General features: G+C 45.7%; 1 protein-coding gene across 1 annotated transcript in view; it reads right to left on the bottom strand.

Moving 5' to 3' along the window:
- The window catches only part of LOC147436696 (E3 ubiquitin-protein ligase RSL1-like), a 46,279-nt gene extending 30,456 nt beyond the window's left edge, over positions 1-15,823 (bottom strand). Inside the window, exon 1 of the mRNA XM_086489512.1 lies at positions 15,111-15,823. Coding sequence (XP_086345638.1) covers positions 15,111-15,794 — 684 coding nt within the window. The 5' untranslated portion in view covers positions 15,795-15,823. The remainder of the gene's footprint in view (positions 1-15,110) is intronic.
- Between the last annotated feature and the right edge of the window lie 466 nt (positions 15,824-16,289).

Genomic DNA, 16,289 nt, shown 5'->3' with positions numbered 1-16,289 from the left:
TTCTTTCCAACTTGCTTAAGACGATGTTTCATAATCCGTAGATACACCCAATCTCCTTCCTTGATCGAGACCTCCTGATGATGCTTGTTAGCCTGTCGAGAATAAGATTCCTGAGCCTTGCTTAGCCGAAGCTTCACACTCTCAGAAATCTCATCCAATGACTGACTCTCAGCATTGGCATCAGACATTTGACTGACCGATCGAGTCAACAATGACTGGAATCGACGGCTAAAAGCTATCTCATACGGAGTTCAACCAATAGCAGAAGAGAAGGAATCATTAAGAATAGCCTGTACCAATGGGAGAAAGAGCTCCCATTGAGACTACTGATCATGAACATAAGACTTCAACACATCAAAAGCTAACTGATTATAAATTTCCGTTTGACCATCTGACTATGCATGAAAAGCGGATGAAAAATTCAACTTTGTGCCAAAATTTTCAAAAAGAGCACGCCAAAAATTGGACGTAAACTTAACATCCCTATCTGAAACAATGGACTTTGGCAAACCACAGAGGGAGTACCAATGCTTTATGAACAATCGTGCAACATCATGTACAGTAACTGTGGCCTTACAAGGAATCAACATGCAGAATTTGCTAAAACGATCAACAATAGTTAAACATTGACTGTTCCTTGAATGCTGACTTGGTGGTAAGTTAGTCACAAAATCCATAGAGATATCCTGGAAAGGTCCCTCGGGAATAGGCAACGGAAGCAAGAGGCCTTGCTGCTTACCCCGAGGAGCTTTCACTTTTTGACAAATAGTGAAATGTGTGACATAACTAAACACATCTTTTCGCATTTTAGGCCAATAGAAAAATCGTTCAATCTTTTCCAATGTTGTGTTCATACCCCTGTGCCCACCCATGAGAGAGTCATGTGCATCATGCAATATGGCTGGCCTAAGAGAGGGCAACACACATAGACGCTGACGAAAAAATAACAATCCATCACGAATGAGATAGTTGCTGGGCCCCTGGGAAGCAAGAGCCTGCAACCAATACTTACCAAACTCCGAATCTGCATACTGATTCTTCATGCTGTCAAAAGACTCACCCTGTATAGAACATGTGGTTCTTGACTCAAGAGCCAAAATCTGTCCTTGCGACTCAACGCATCTGCAACAGGGTTAGCTTTTCCAGGCACATACTCAATCAAACCACCAAATTGCTCAAAAAATTGGGACCACCGTGCTTGGCGATCACTCCAATGTGCACTAGGCATAGACTGGAGCCACTTGAGGGCTTGATGATCTGTGCGCACTGTAAACTCTCTACCATACAAAAAATGCTTCCAATGCTTAAGAGAGTGAATGACAGACAAAAGTTCTTTATCATAAACTAAATAATTCTTTTCCGCACTATTGAGCTTCCGGCTAAGGAAGGCTACTGGGCGACCATGCTGCTGGAGCACAGCGCCAATGGCGACATTGCTCGCATCCGTCCATACTTCAAAGGGGTCATCACAAGAGGCAAGGATAAGACACGGTGCTTCTGCCACCGCAACCTTGAGAGCTGCGAAAGCCTCAATGGCTACCTCGGGCAAGTCTACGCGCTGACGGCGAGTCTTTACCCCTTTCAAAACATCAGTCATAGGTGCAGCAATGCGTGCAAAATTCTCTATGTGCGAACTATATGCTTGACATAACCTAAGAAAAGAACGCACATCATATGCAGTTTTGGGTAACTCCCAATTACGAACCTGTTCCACTTTCGCGGGGTCTAGCTTGACGCCTTCTGCAGAAATGATATAACCCAGATAAGTGACTTCAGTAAGAAAAAATTCAGACTTCTTAGCTACAATGTACAACTGACACTCATCCAAACGAGTTAATACCCTTTCAACATCTCTTTCATGTTGTTCCCACGATGCAGAAAAAATGAGAATATCATCTAAAAAGATGAACACACATACACTTACCATGTCGCCGAAACGACCTACCATGAGACGGTTGAATGTACCCACGGCTCCTGTCAATCCAAAAGGCATAACAATATACTCCCATTGCCCTCGCTCGGTGCGAAAGGCGGTCTTGAAAATGTCGCCTTTGAATACCCGTACCTGATGGTATCCACTTTTGAGATCGACCTTGCTGAAAACCTTTGCCCCATTGAGCCTATCGAGGATATACTCAATGCGAGGCATCGGAAACTTGTTCTTGACGGTCATCTTGTTTAATACCCTGTAATCAACACACAAACGAGACGAACCATCCTTCTTGCGAACGAACAAAATAGGGGCAGCAAAAGGACTTACACTAGGACGTATGAAGCCTCTAGCCACCAACTCCGTGAGTTGTCGCTCTAACTCTTCCTCCTGTGACTTGTTCAAATGGTAGGGAGCCTTACTGACCGGCTGCGCTCCCTCCACAAGCTCGATGCGATGGTCCTCCGGCCGCTCCGGTGGAAGGTGAGGTGGAAGATCATCCTGCAAAAGAAGATGTTTAAATTTCGTAAACAACGTCGAATACTTACCTGGAGCCTGAATGCTCTGAGAAACCGGGGCAGCATATATGAATGCCGCTTGTGCTCCTCGTCGTAATTCACGCTTTACCTGCACATGCGAGATGAGAGGTAAAGAATGCAAGCCCTCCTCAGCACGAATGATGAGGGGGGAATCTGTCTTGGCATGCAAAGTGAGAGTTAGAGCCTTCCAATTAACGAGAGGGTTCAGTTCCCGAAACCACTTCATGCCTAAAATCATATCACATCCTGAGAGAGGAGACACAAGAAATTTCCTACTAAACGAAGCTTGTTGAACGGTGAACATCACATCAAGGCACTCCTTCGTGATGAGAGAGTCCATACCAGGAGCGAAGCCAGAAACCTCGATGAGAGATTTCTGACTAACCTCTAGGCGGGCTCTCTCAACAAGAGAGGCACTAATCACATCATGCATACTACCTGGATCAAACAATATGATAAAACGCTGTCCTTTGACATGACCATAACACTTCATTAGTGATTCATCAATGTGTGTGTCAGAGTCATGAGTAGATGAAGGTTGTGTTGTGACAGATTTTGTGGTAGTTGCAGGTGCCTTTGGTTCTTTAGGTGTGACTGTCTTAGGACAGTTTTTCTTAATGTGACCCTTAATGTGACATTGAAAACATCTACCTTCTTTAGCATAAATCACTTGTTCTTCAGCCGTGATGTATCCTCCTACAATTCCTTGAGAAGCTTTTTCGTCAAGGGTTAGCTTAGGTTTTGCCGGTGCTTTAGCTTTAACCTTAGATTCATTGTTAGAGTTCTTTTCCGAGGAATTAGAGGAAGAAGGGCTAGAAGAATTTCCATTCTTACCATTCTTACCGTTCTTACCATTCTGTGTGTTTTGAGAAGTCTGCGGGGTTGCTTGAGACGTCTTGTTTTCCTTAGGCTTTCCTTTGTTGTGTTTCATCTCGTGGGCGAGAGCAATGGCTACCGCTTTGTTGAGATCAGGTGGATTGAGTACCTCGACATCATACTTGATATACTCGTCCAATTCGTAAAGAAATGTCTCCTTGCGCTTCTTATCCGATTTGCGTAATTGAGTATCGAGCTGCAAAACCCGATTAGAGAAAGACATAACCGGCATACCGTTTTGCTTGAGAGCTCGCCAATCGTCCTTTAGTCGTGCAAGGTACTGAGGTGGCATAAACCGCGCCTTGAGCTTGTCTTGGAAATCAGCCCAACTAAAGGAGAGGGGCGTGAGATCGTCGGCTTCCTCTAAGTGCGCGGTTAGCTGTGCCTCTTGCCAAGCCTGATACCAATTTATGGCATCACCTGCAAGGTACATAGCTGCCGTCAAAACTTTGCTATTGCTTGTTTTCTTAGTTGTCGCAAAATAAGCATTAAATTGATGCAACCAAGAATGAATAACAGTAGTATCCATCTTACCGTCATACTTACTGAAAGTCAACTTCTCTGTGACTGGATTGTGTGGATCCGCCTCGTGGCTTGCGCCACTTTACGAACTCCCACGATCTTTGGGTGATTCGGCCTTCGAGGCTAGGACTTGGGAAATAAACTCTTGTTGACGAATCACCCTTTGAGCTTCTCGCTCGGTGTCCCTTTCTGCTTTGCGTTCTTTGCGTTCAATGCGCTCACGTTCGAGGGCAAGTCGTTGGTCTTCTTGTCTTGCGGCAATTGCAGTGCGCTCACGTTCCTGAGCAAGTCGATGTTCTTCTTGTTGTGCAGCAAGTTTGTCGTTTTGTTTTTCGCGCTCTCGGTCCTTGGCTTCTTGTGCACGGGTCTTTGCCGCTTGTTCATCTGCTTTGCTTGCGAGTTGTTCCAAGGCAACTCGATTCGTTTCTTGTTGTCGTGTCATCATGTCCAACATTGACTTGACCATCATCTCCATAGGAGTGAGGACAACTCGTGGCGTAGATGGCGAAGGGGGAGGGTCGGAAAAATCTCCTGGTGGGGAAAATCCTTCGTCGCCTCTCTCATGCTCATCACCTGAATGCGAAGTATCCATGCCGCTTCGGGTGACGACCATGCACTAGGATCTTTGGTTCTTAAGTTCACGAGGAACTTGGGTCTTGAGTTCTTGAGATGCTTGAGGTTCTTGAGGGTTTCTTCCGCTTGCAAATCGCGTTGGAGAAGGATCTTCTCTTCACCCGAGTTCTATCCTTTTCTGCGGGCGCACCCCTTGGCGGCCTTGCGCTCACACCAAGGTTGCTTTTTCCCACCTCACGTTGATTGGCCGGCCGCTAAGTGCACGGTCCGCTCTCAATGAGTGAAAAGAGACACAAGGGGAGGCTAGACAAGCCCTTCTTTCTTGGGATTCCTGTCACTCTTCAACAAAACACGATTAGAAATCGCCACACCCAAGGAAACTTGGGTTCGTGCGACCGCAACAAGCAAAAAAAATATTCTTGTGGTTCTTGTGGTTCTTTCCTTGAGTAATGCAGAACACTTCCAAAGCTCTGATACCAATGTTAGGTGCAGCGGAATGAATGTTGTATTTTCTCAAGATTAGTGATCTTTACCGCTCAAGGTTCCTTTTAGTTCTTATGGAAAGAGAGAGCTTTCCTTCTGGTGGAGAGTGCTATGATCACGAACAAAGTGAGTGGATTGTGCGTGCAAGTGAATGAGACTGAGAGAAGGAGAGAGAAGAGATACGACACCAAGGGGTTGTAAAAACCTCCTCCGAAGGCCCCACTCTCGTCGGCGGGAGTGGTCTATTTGATTGTGCAAATGCGTACAAATGCTAATGCCATGGACTATGCCGATGATGATGAAGACGGTGACAACTTAGGCTGAATCTGGGGTCTTCTTTGTGGCTGAAATGGGACTGTTTTTGTCGGCTGAATTCTGGATAAAAACGCTGAAGATGATCTGTGTTTCTGCTGCGGGTTCAAGGCTGAAATTCTGAGAATAAAACGCTGCCCTTTCTCTGCACTTTAGGCTGTGTTTGGGGTGTCGACAGGCTGCTGAAAACGCTGCCACACAGCAGGTTTGTAAGGGCTGCAATTCGCTGTAAAAGCTGCTCCAGAAAACGCTGCAAAGAACTGGGACTTGCTGGCGTTAGTGGCTGAAAAAACGCTGGCCTGAATTGGGGCAAAAACGCTGGCGATCCTGGCTATGGTGGAAACGCTAGGCAGCACCAAGTATGGCGATGGCTATCGGGTAAACACCGGCGAGGAGAAGGTGCTCTATGATGCAAAACGCTATGCTTGATGGTTGGGGCCTCGCCAAGGGAATGGGGAGGTTCTCGCTGAGAGGGAGGGAACACCTGCTGCTTGGGAAAGCCTGTTGTGCCTTTGCTCATCTGCCCATTTGTGCTAACTTGGGTTTGCTTATAAATTAACTTACCCAATTTGCCCTACTCACTACCCAACAAAAGTCACTTAATAAATAAGTGAAAAATGTCAAAAATAGGGAAAAATGGGATAAAGTCATCTGAAAAATCCCCAAACTGACTCTGATGGAATCTGATGGAAATGCTTATGCTTGTGCTTATGCAACCGAAGGATATGCACCTACACTGAGTGACTGGGCATGCACGGTCTACGAATAGACTCACAAAAGTGCCAGATCACTCCTAATCTAACTTGACTGGACTTTGACGGAACCCTGCTATGGTGTAGTTTGTCCACGGACACATAGGGTTGGGATGTGTCACGTGACATCTAGGTGCGGAACTACGTCGGGCCATGTCAACTCTATTTAAAAGTGATAAAGTTGTGAAGTATTTTAAGTGATTCTCTCGTGTGCCGTGCCAAATTTTTGACTTGGGGAACCCAAGTCTATTACAGCACTAGCAGATTAGCCCAGCGTTTTTGCAGCTACAACCTTGGCATTTTTGCTTAAAATTGCAAGCACAAACCAAATCAGCCCAGCAGCCCCAGTGTTTTCAGGTTTCAACCCCTTTCCCACGCCGAAAATGTGTTGAATCTACTAATGCTAATCTTCCTACTGCAGTCCGGACATTTCGGCAACCCATTGAGCCTCTTCTCGACCATTCCCTCGCCGCATGGAGTGCTCTTATCATTTGCTCCATCGTCGCTGCGTATTCTTAAAGTGTCACATCAGCTGCATTTTTGCAGCCAGATCTGCATTTTTTGTAGCCAGCCTTTAGCCCTTCATTCCTCTCACATGGAGTGCAAATCAGCCCCAAATCTACCCCTTGGTGACCATCAGCAAACCCTCATCGAGACGGCTTGCATGTGTGCATTCCATCAACATTGAGGTATTGCATGTGTGCATTCCATTTACGCAATCAAAAGCAAATACCACATTGGCAAGGGTGTGGGGAGCCCTTGAGAGGGTTGGTGGGACCCCACTAGGTGTCGTCTCTCTCTCTCTCTCTCTCTCTCTCTCTCTCTCTCTCTCTCTCACATCCATTAGCATTAGCATTAGCATAGGATGGAGCTAGCTAGATTGATGCATTGGCATGGTTGTACTACCCTGAGCATATAGACATGCACATGCCCCTAGTACTAGAGCTCCACCCACCCCCATTGATCCCATCATCCACAAAAAGTCCTTTTCTTTTATTATGTACCAGTTTGAACTATTTTGTCTTTTCCGATAGACAAAGGACATACACACATGTATACTTGATTTGTCTCATAGGCCGACTTCGGCCTCACATAGACGTTAAAATGCTTTCTTTCTTTCTTTCTTTCTCTCTCTACACATCTCCACCTCTCATTATCTCTGTAAATGGAACCATCATTCATGCTAAGTAGCACACATTCAAGCAAGGAAAGAAATAAAGATTTATGAAAGTGTAAAGTGTAACAAACTGCTGACGTGTCAAAGCCTAAAGAATGGAGCCAACTTGCAGATGTCTGCCAAGGAGCCTAAACCCTAAGAAGGACAAGTAACAGAAGAAGTCCTACCAACTTATGGGGACCTCGTCCGATGGGGCCCCAAATGACATAAAGGATTAAAATAAAGCAGGACCCGCACACGCAAAAACTGATGACGTGGCAGATTTTCGAAAATTGGTGGCATGATGACATGACAAGCTGTACGGATTTCCACGTTTTGCGTTGATCTGACGAAGTGGCAGGCTGTACGGATTTCTGTGATTTACGCTGGCAGCTTTTTGGCTTTGCTTTTGGACCAGATGCTTTTGAGTTTGAAGGCTTTTCATTGTAATTGCTTTTTAGGCCAAGGGCCTTTAAATATGAGGTTAGGGCTCATTCTCTGGCATGCTTCCTGGCGAAGATGCAGAGTCTGGAGTACCGGTTTGTACTGTGTTGATGCAATATAAAGAAATACCGAAAGGGGCGCCAAGGTTTGGGGCCAATACTCTCTGGGGTGGAATTCTGCCACTCCGTGTCGTCTCTCTCTCTCTCTCTCTCTCTCTCTCTCTCAATTCACTTGTTATTGAAGTGCTAAAAGTCTGTTCAGTCTGTTCTTTTCTATTGGCACGTGGTGCTCGCCTTGTGACATAAACTCTAGAGCTTGTCACCATTCCAATTTCGCAGCATCTGATAAAGGTGCAACGAAAAGGGTGAATCGGGTGATGATCTTGTCTGCAGCCCTCCTCTCGGGACTGGGCAGCCAATGGATCTCGGATCTTGTCAAAGTTGGCAACGGAAGAGTGCAATAAAGACAAAAACTTGCTCGTGATCTGGTGGACACCTCGACTCGGATCTAGAACTTCTCAATGCCACATACAAGAACGAGGCACCTGTGCAGAAGAGAGATCAATAAGGTAGAAAGAGACAGGACATCTGAGAATGAGAGAGAGAGAGAGGCTCTCCGTGCTGATAACAAGCTACTCATACAAGTGACCAAGGGTGGTCCGGAATAGATCTGACATGCTCTATGGATAGACCCAAGGTACACACAATTGCGACTACTACAGACACTGCCAACAACTCCTACACATAAGACCTCTGGAAACATGTCACGTGACACATCCAACCCTATGTGTCTGTGGACAAGCTACAGCATGATCAGGGTTCAGTCAGTCCAGTCAGCCTAGATTTAGAAGTGATCTAGCACTTTTGTGAGTCTATTCGTAGACTGTGCATGCCCAATCACTTGGTATAGATGCATATCCTCTAGTTGCACACAGCATGATCATAAGCATTCCCATCAAAATCAATCAGGGAAATTTTCCAGTGATTTTAGCCTATTTTCCCTATTTTTGACATTTTTCACTTATTAATTTAAGTGACTTTCCAACAAAAGTAGGTACGGCAATTTTGTTAAGTTTGTATATAAGCAAACTAGAGCTAGCACTATTTGGCAGAAGAGGCAACAGGAGCCAAGCTCAACATGCAACTTCTCACAAGACCCTTGGTGGATTCCCACCAAGCGAACCATCGCCATAGCCCTTCCCTCACCTAGCGTTTTCTACATCAGCCTATCCCTAGCGTTTTCAACAGCTGCACCATCGCCAGCAAGCCCAAGCCCTTGGCGTTTTTGCATCAGATCGTCACCGCAAGACCATCACATGCCTGGCGTTTTTCCCTATGCTAGCGTTTTTTAAGATGCACCATCAGCTAGCGTTTTTGGGTCTGTAACAGATATGCAGCCCTAGCGTTTTGAAGAGGCCCAACGATTGCAGATTCCAAGCAATGAAGACCATCAAGATCAGCCCAAAGAAGTAGCAGATTCAGCCCCAAAAGGACATCAGTTTGCAACCTTTAGGAACCTCAGTTTTCAACCCTAAACTTGCAGAATTTCAGCGTCAAAGACCCTCCCAAAACAGCCCCCAAATCAGCGTTTTTTGGCTCAGTCGCAGATTTCAGCCCATGGCGTTTTTGGACAGCAGTAGAAAGATTGCAGATTTCAGCCCTTAGGTCGACTTCGTCATCCCCGTCGTCATCGCCGACATAGCCTAGACTTGCATCAGTCCCATGCATTCCATTTGTACCAGATTGTGCAATCATAAGTAGACCACTCTCGTTGACGAGAGTGGGGCCTTCAGAGGAGGGTTTTACAATGTCTCTGGTTTCGTATCTCTCTTCTCTCTCTATCTCTCAGTCTCATACACTTGCACGCACAGTGTCCATTCACTTTGTTTGTGATTATAGCACTCTTTCATTAAGAACAGAAGGCTCTCCCTTCCATAAGAACAAAAGGAACCTTGAGCACAGTTCGGAGCCATCATCTTGAGCAAAGCGCAAACATTCATTCTGCTGCACCTAACATTGGTATCAGAGCTTTGGCAGTGTTCTGTATCACTCAAGGAAAGAACCACAAGAATCACAAGAATTTTTATTTGCTTGTTGCGGTCACACGAACCCAAGTTCGCTTGGGCGTGTCGATTCCTAATCGTGTTTTTGAAGAGTGACAGGAATCCCAAGAAAGAAGGGCTTGTCCAACCTCCCCTTGTGTCTCTTTTCACTCATTGAGAGCGGACCGTACACTTAGCAGCCGGCCAATCGACGTGAGGTGGGAAAAAGCAACCTTGGTGTGAGCGCAAGGCCGCAAAGGGATGCGCCCGCGGAAAGGAGTAGAACTCGGGTGAAGAGAAGATCCTTCTCAAACACGGTTTGCAAGCGAAAGAAAACCTCAAGAACCCAAGACCCACAAGAACCCAAGTTCCTCGTGAACTTAAGAACCCAAGACCCGCAAGAACCCAAGTTCCTCGTGAACTTAAGAACCCAAGACTGCAAGAACCCACGACTTCAAAATGGTCATCACTCGAAGCGGAATGGATACTTCGCTTGGAGGTGATGAGCATGAGAGAGGCGAAGAAGAATTTTCCCCACCACGAGGTTTTTTTGACCCTTCCCCATCTACGACAAGGATTGCACTAACTCCTATGAAGGAGTTGCCGCAGTTGTTTATGGACAGGAAGTTCGACTACGAAGAAAGAAGGGCAACCATAGATTGTCAATACACAGAAAGAGTGGCAGTCATACTTCGCGAGAGCAAAGCAAGACAAGAACAGAGCGACCAACGCATGAAAGAGTTCTTGAGACTCTTTTCTCAAGTTCAGGCACAGATGCAAGAGAATCAGGAAAAGGAGACTCTCTCTCAATCTCTTCTTCTCCAAAGCAAGACACACAGGATTTGCATGATGATGATAAGCATGATGATTTGAATTATAATGATGAGCATGATGGTTTGGATGACAATGACAAGCATGATGATTTGCATTATCAAGATGTGATTTCTCACAAGCATGATGAGTTGCATGAAGATGATGTGATTGTTCACAAGGATGATGTGTTAGTGGATGCTTATTCTAGCGAAGCTAACCTCGTAGATTCGATCAATCACGAAGAACCGATCTTGGCTTTCGAGTCAAGGTCCAAAGAACCCCCACGGGGCGATTCGATCTGTCACAAACGGGAGCGCACACGAATAATCAACAAGATGAAAATAAATAATCTTTCAACTAAACAAAGTTGAGGGAGAAGTTCGACACAATATTTGGGACCAGAAGATGGGCTGGTCCCATCCCTTAAAGAGAATCCTTTATTAGGGAGAATCTTTTTACAAGCACAAGAACCGGAGAAAAACCCCTCCGTTCTAAATCTCTGACTCAATGGTCGTTCCTTCCCGTAAGGGAAATCCGAGAGACGAGCTCTCAATCCTTTTTCCGTCTGTACTCGGAGTCAAGACTCCGCAGACAACTTCCGAATTCCGTTCCCGGAATTCCCAAGCGTAGGGCCGAAGCCTTCTCGCTTCTCCTTCGCGATGAAGTACCTGTAAACACACACACAAACACGCGACAACAATTTGTATGGCGAATCCACAATAGATACTTGTCGCTCTTGCACGGGAAAAGCGACTTCTGTGCTTCGTAGTCTCGCGATCTCTTGCGATAGAGTCTTCTCTTGTTGACGTTGGTAACCTCTCTTTCAATGAGGACATGTGGTGCTTTTATAGCTCCTTGGCCACGGCACGAATAGCTGCTCGCGTAGAGATCGCGGCCGTTTTTCTTTTTTCTTTTTTCTTTTTTCTTTTTTTCTTTTTTTTTTTGCGCTGCTTTACTCGAAATAGGGAGAGAGAATTCGTTGGCTGGTTTTGTTGCTTTATTTTCTAAGTGGCTGCCCACTTATTAAGTGGGCGGCCGGCATATTTTTAAAATTGGTCTGAACCTGTTCAAAAACTCAATAAAACCTTATAAGTTAAAAACAATGCCTTGCACAACATTTCCCAGGCGTCCCTGGATGCAACCACATGCACGAATGCAATGCAAACATAGATTCCTTGCGGGAAAACGTCTGCTCTTCCCGAAAAACTCGTTAAAATATTCCGCTTTTTAAGAAAAGCTTCTCTGAACCCATCTTTATTCTTGTGCTTGCGTCTTTACGCGTATTCCTCTTTCCAGTTCGGGTTTCCTGCCAGACCCACGAGATATTCCCTTTCCGATGCTCCCGTCACCCCATCACGTGACGCATCAGGAATATTCGTTTCCCGGTCTCTCCCACCGAACTAACGGTAAAACCCCTTCGCGATGCTTAATGTCACCCATCATATGACGCATCAGAGTTTTCCATTCCTTATGGCTTTTAATAATTCCAGTAGATCTACAGTTCCTAACCTTACGGTTCAAGTGCACATCTCTAAATATCCTAATTTCAATAAAAAGAAATTACTCGAGAAAATAAGAAAATAGTCTATTTAGCAACACGATCATTCAGGAAGAACCGATCTTGGCTCTCGAGCCTAGGTCCAAAGAACCCTCACAGGAAGTATTATGTGTTCGCATGATTCATACACACGCATTGTTCGAGTGTTTCATTCGTGATCGTTTCCTGTATTTTAGTCAGCGTCGTTATGTGATCCCTTTTATTAGGCATTACATATTGTACGTTGAGCATGTTTCTCTCATGAATGAGCACACATGTATGCGGATTGTTCATGAAAAGCTGAAAAGTATGCATTCAAGGAAGTCACATTCCCTGTCTCTTCCTTGGCATGACACAGTTTCCGAACAAGCACATGAAAGTATGAGCACCAAGCGTGGGCATTTCCATTGTGTTTTGCCACAGTTGATTGATTTAGATCATAAGAGAAAGATTCGATCTCATTGTTTGCATGTGTTCGATGAACGGGTTGTCACTCCGTCTCTATGTTCATCTACATTGCATACACAGTCTTTAGAGAAGACAAGATTTTTTCCACTCACTTTACATGGAATAGGTATGTTCATGTTTTTGTGTTGGAAGTGGTTTCAGGAATTTTCAGCCATGGAGATTCTTGAAGAAGAAAGAAGCATGATACTCGACAGAGTTGAAGCATTGAAGGAGCCATAGAAGACTTTGTGTCGCTTTCGGCGCGGCCCAAAGAAGCAAGCGTTGCAGACCTTTATGAAGTTCAAGTACCGCACGACCCACACATCAGAGTGGGCCGACGAAGAGTCACTTCCAGGATTCCACATGCTATTGGCGATCTCCCTCGACGCCATACAATTCAATACCAGTACCTCACTTTAAAAAGGAGGGGATGTCACGTGACACATCCAACCCTGTGTCTGTGGACAAGCTACAACATGATCACGATTCAGTCAGTCCAGTCAGTCTAGATTTAGAAGTGATCTGGCACGTTTGTGAGTCTATTCGTAGACCGTGCATGCCCAGTCACTTGGTATAGATGCATATCCTCTGGTTGCACACAACATGATCATAAGCATTCCCATCAGAATCCATCAAAATCAGTCAGGGAAATTTTCCAATGATTTTAGCTTATTTTCCCTATTTTTGACATTTTTCACTTATTAACTTAAGTGACTTTCCAACAAAAGTAGGTAGGGCAATTTTGCTAAGTTTGTATATAAGCAAACTAAAGCTAGCACTATTTGGCAGAAGAGGCAACAGGAGCCAAGCTCAACAGGCAACTTCTCACAAGACCCTTGGTGGATTCCCACCAAGCAAGAACCATCGCCATAGCCCTTCCCTCACCTAGCGTTTTCTACATCAGCCTATCCCTAGCGTTTTCAACAACTGCACCATCGCCAGCAAGCCCAAGCCCTTGGCGTTTTTGCATCAGATCGTCACCGCAAGACCATCACATGCCTGGCGTTTTTCCCTATGCTAGCGTTTTTGAAGTTGCATCATCAGCTAGCTTTTTTTGGGTCTGTAGCAGATATGCAGCCCTAGCGTTTTGAAGAGGCCCAACGATTGCAGATTCCAAGCAATGAAGACCATCAAGATCAACCCAAAGAAGTAGCAGATTCAGCCCCAAAAGGACATCAGTTTGCAACCTTTAGGAACCTCAGTTTTCATCCCTAAACTTGCAGAATTTCAGCGTCAAAGACCCTCCCAAAACAGCCCCCAAATCAGCGTTTTTTGGCTCAGTCGCAGATTTCAGCCCATAGCGTTTTTGGACAGCAATAGAAAGATTGCAGATTTCAGCCCTTAGGTCGACTTCGTCATCCCCGTCGTCATCGCCGACATAGCCTAGACTTGCATCAGTCCCATGCATTCCATTTGTACCAGATTGTGCAATCATAAGTAGACCACTCTCGCCGACAAGAGTGGGGCCTTCGGAGGAGGGTTTTACAACGTCTCTAGTGTCGTATCTCTCTTCTCTCTCTATCTCTCAGTCTCATACACTTGCACGCACAGAGTCCATTCACTATGTTTGTGATCATAGCACTCTTTCATTAAGAACGGAAGGCTCTCCCTTCCATAAGAACAAAAAAAACCTTGAGCATAGTTCGGAGCCCTCGTCTTGAGCAAAGCGCAAACATTCATTCTGCTGCACCTAACACAACAACTAGAAAAACCATTGAGTAAGCATGAGGACGGCAAGTATAGATCTCCTACTTGCAAAGGTAGGAATGCCTTGAGGATCATAGGAAACCCTGGGCTTGGAGGCTGCCCAAAAACGCTAGGCTTCCCCCCCCCCCCCCCCCCCCAAATGCCCATATATAGGGCCAACCCCCATCTTTCCGACCCAACCCTCAAGCTCCACGACCCTAAAATAAAAGGGAGGAAATAGGAGGGGAATGGAAAAAGGGCACTAGATGCCTTGGGGAAAAATAGGGGAGACTGGGATAAAATATCCCAGGCGTCCAGGAGCCTATGTGGCCATGGGACAAAGCCAAAACTCAAGCTAAACATGGCTAAACACAACCCGACATGAAAACCCTGAAACCTTGATAAAATGTGTACTCACAGGTGCCAATTTGGAGGCTTTAACGATGAACGGAATCCCCTATGATAGGCAGGCTGATAGTTTTCTATATTGTCCACATTTTATAACAGAAAATGCAAAACACTGACCCCGGGGGTACTTTTGGTGCATTCCGTTGCTATGCTCACTTGGTAGGGTTGCATGAGGGGAGATCCCTGTTCACTCTTTTTCACCTCTCATTTGGCATTGCAAAAGAAACATTTACTGAGCAGTTTTCCTCCACCCCCACAACTCTTAAGTTCTCCTTCCATCAAGGCTAACCACAGCATTAAGACATTGTGAGACGGAGGTAAAATATCACCAAAGCACAAGAAGGTTGCACTCGTCCAACCATTAAGTTTCATAGATCAGAAAGCTTTCAACTTGCAACGCATATGAAGTGCTGAAACACTAGCACAAAACATACATAATTATAAGGCACATATACATATAAAAAATTTGGAACATGCCAAGAGGCTCAAAACATAACCAATCTGGTACCAGACTATCCCATCGAGTCCCCCAAAATAAATAACAGCAAGTCTTCGATATGGGAAATACAAACTCACAGGTGTAGAGAATACCTGATTGTAGACAAGAACAGAATCAATAAATGCATCCACATGCAGCATTCTCATGACGACAAGTGCCTCCATTCCTGCAATAAGAGCCATGTAATCTGCTGCAGCTTTCCCTACCGCTGAATCCAAAGGCTTCCTGATCTCTGTCATAACAATGTCGTGGGAGTCCATCACAACTGCTCCAACTGCTGCAGATACAAAAGCATTCTCACTAGAGACAACTGAGCTGACATACACTTTGAAGGTAGGAGGGTTGTTATCCTTGCGGTCTGCCTCAAAAGGGTCCTCACAGAGGTCACCGTGGCTATCCCAGTCACTGTCATTGAGTTCATTGAGGGTTTGAGCAAACTTGGCATCGTGGGCACGTAGACGAAGCTCCTGATGGAGGCGTTCACTTTCTTGGGTCATGCGGTGGAAATCAGCAGCCTGTTGGCGTGAACGAGAGAGCTCGAGGTTCTGAAAGGAAAAAGCTAACGATCTATCTTCAGGAGAATCAGCGACATGAGTCAGATCGCTAGGGCCCTGTTGCTGCTCTTCACGAGAAGCGCGTAGTGCTTCCTCCAGCTGAAGCCTGTAAGCCAAGTCGAAATCGCTTTGCGCCATGAAGGCGGAGTCCAACTCGCTCATCTGCGAGCCATACAAGTCATCATCGTCTTCCTCGTGCGGGCGCCTGTAGAGATTCGCCATGCCGCTAACGCGCGCTTATTTTCCCTCCAGTCAAGAACTGAACAGCAAGAGATTTTATAAGCAGCTAATGATTTTTCCATAGGAATCTTTCGGAATCTTGAAAGATTCCTTGGCTCTCGATCGAAGCGAAATTTTCTTTTCGGTGGAGAAGGTGTGGGGAATGGTCGAGAGGAGGGGGGCCAATCATCGTAAGGAAGCGTGTGCGCACCAGTCACATAGTTGCACTCAATCGTGTCGGCACTCAGTCGTGGGGCTCTGCTTATGACGCCAATGATTGGCTACAGCATTACAATTACACATGTTGAGGTGTCGACACCTTATCGCTTTCCCAGAGCTGACCTGTCCTTACCCCATCGGAGGCTCAAGGTTTAAATTCTATGTGCTGACGTATTGTGGATCTGACGGCTGTAGCAGAAATTTCAGACCAGAATGTGTTGCAGATGGACGGTTCACAGTCGCTGCCCCCTGACTCTCGACCTTGACGGGAGTATGTGT

The sequence above is a fragment of the Adiantum capillus-veneris genome, chromosome 18 (assembly GCF_014529385.1).
Source record: "Adiantum capillus-veneris isolate H3 chromosome 18, ASM1452938v2, whole genome shotgun sequence".
Lineage (NCBI taxonomy): Eukaryota > Viridiplantae > Streptophyta > Polypodiopsida > Polypodiales > Pteridaceae > Adiantum > Adiantum capillus-veneris.
Note: the sequence above shows the minus strand (reverse complement) of the source record. Positions and strands in the feature narration are given on the sequence as shown.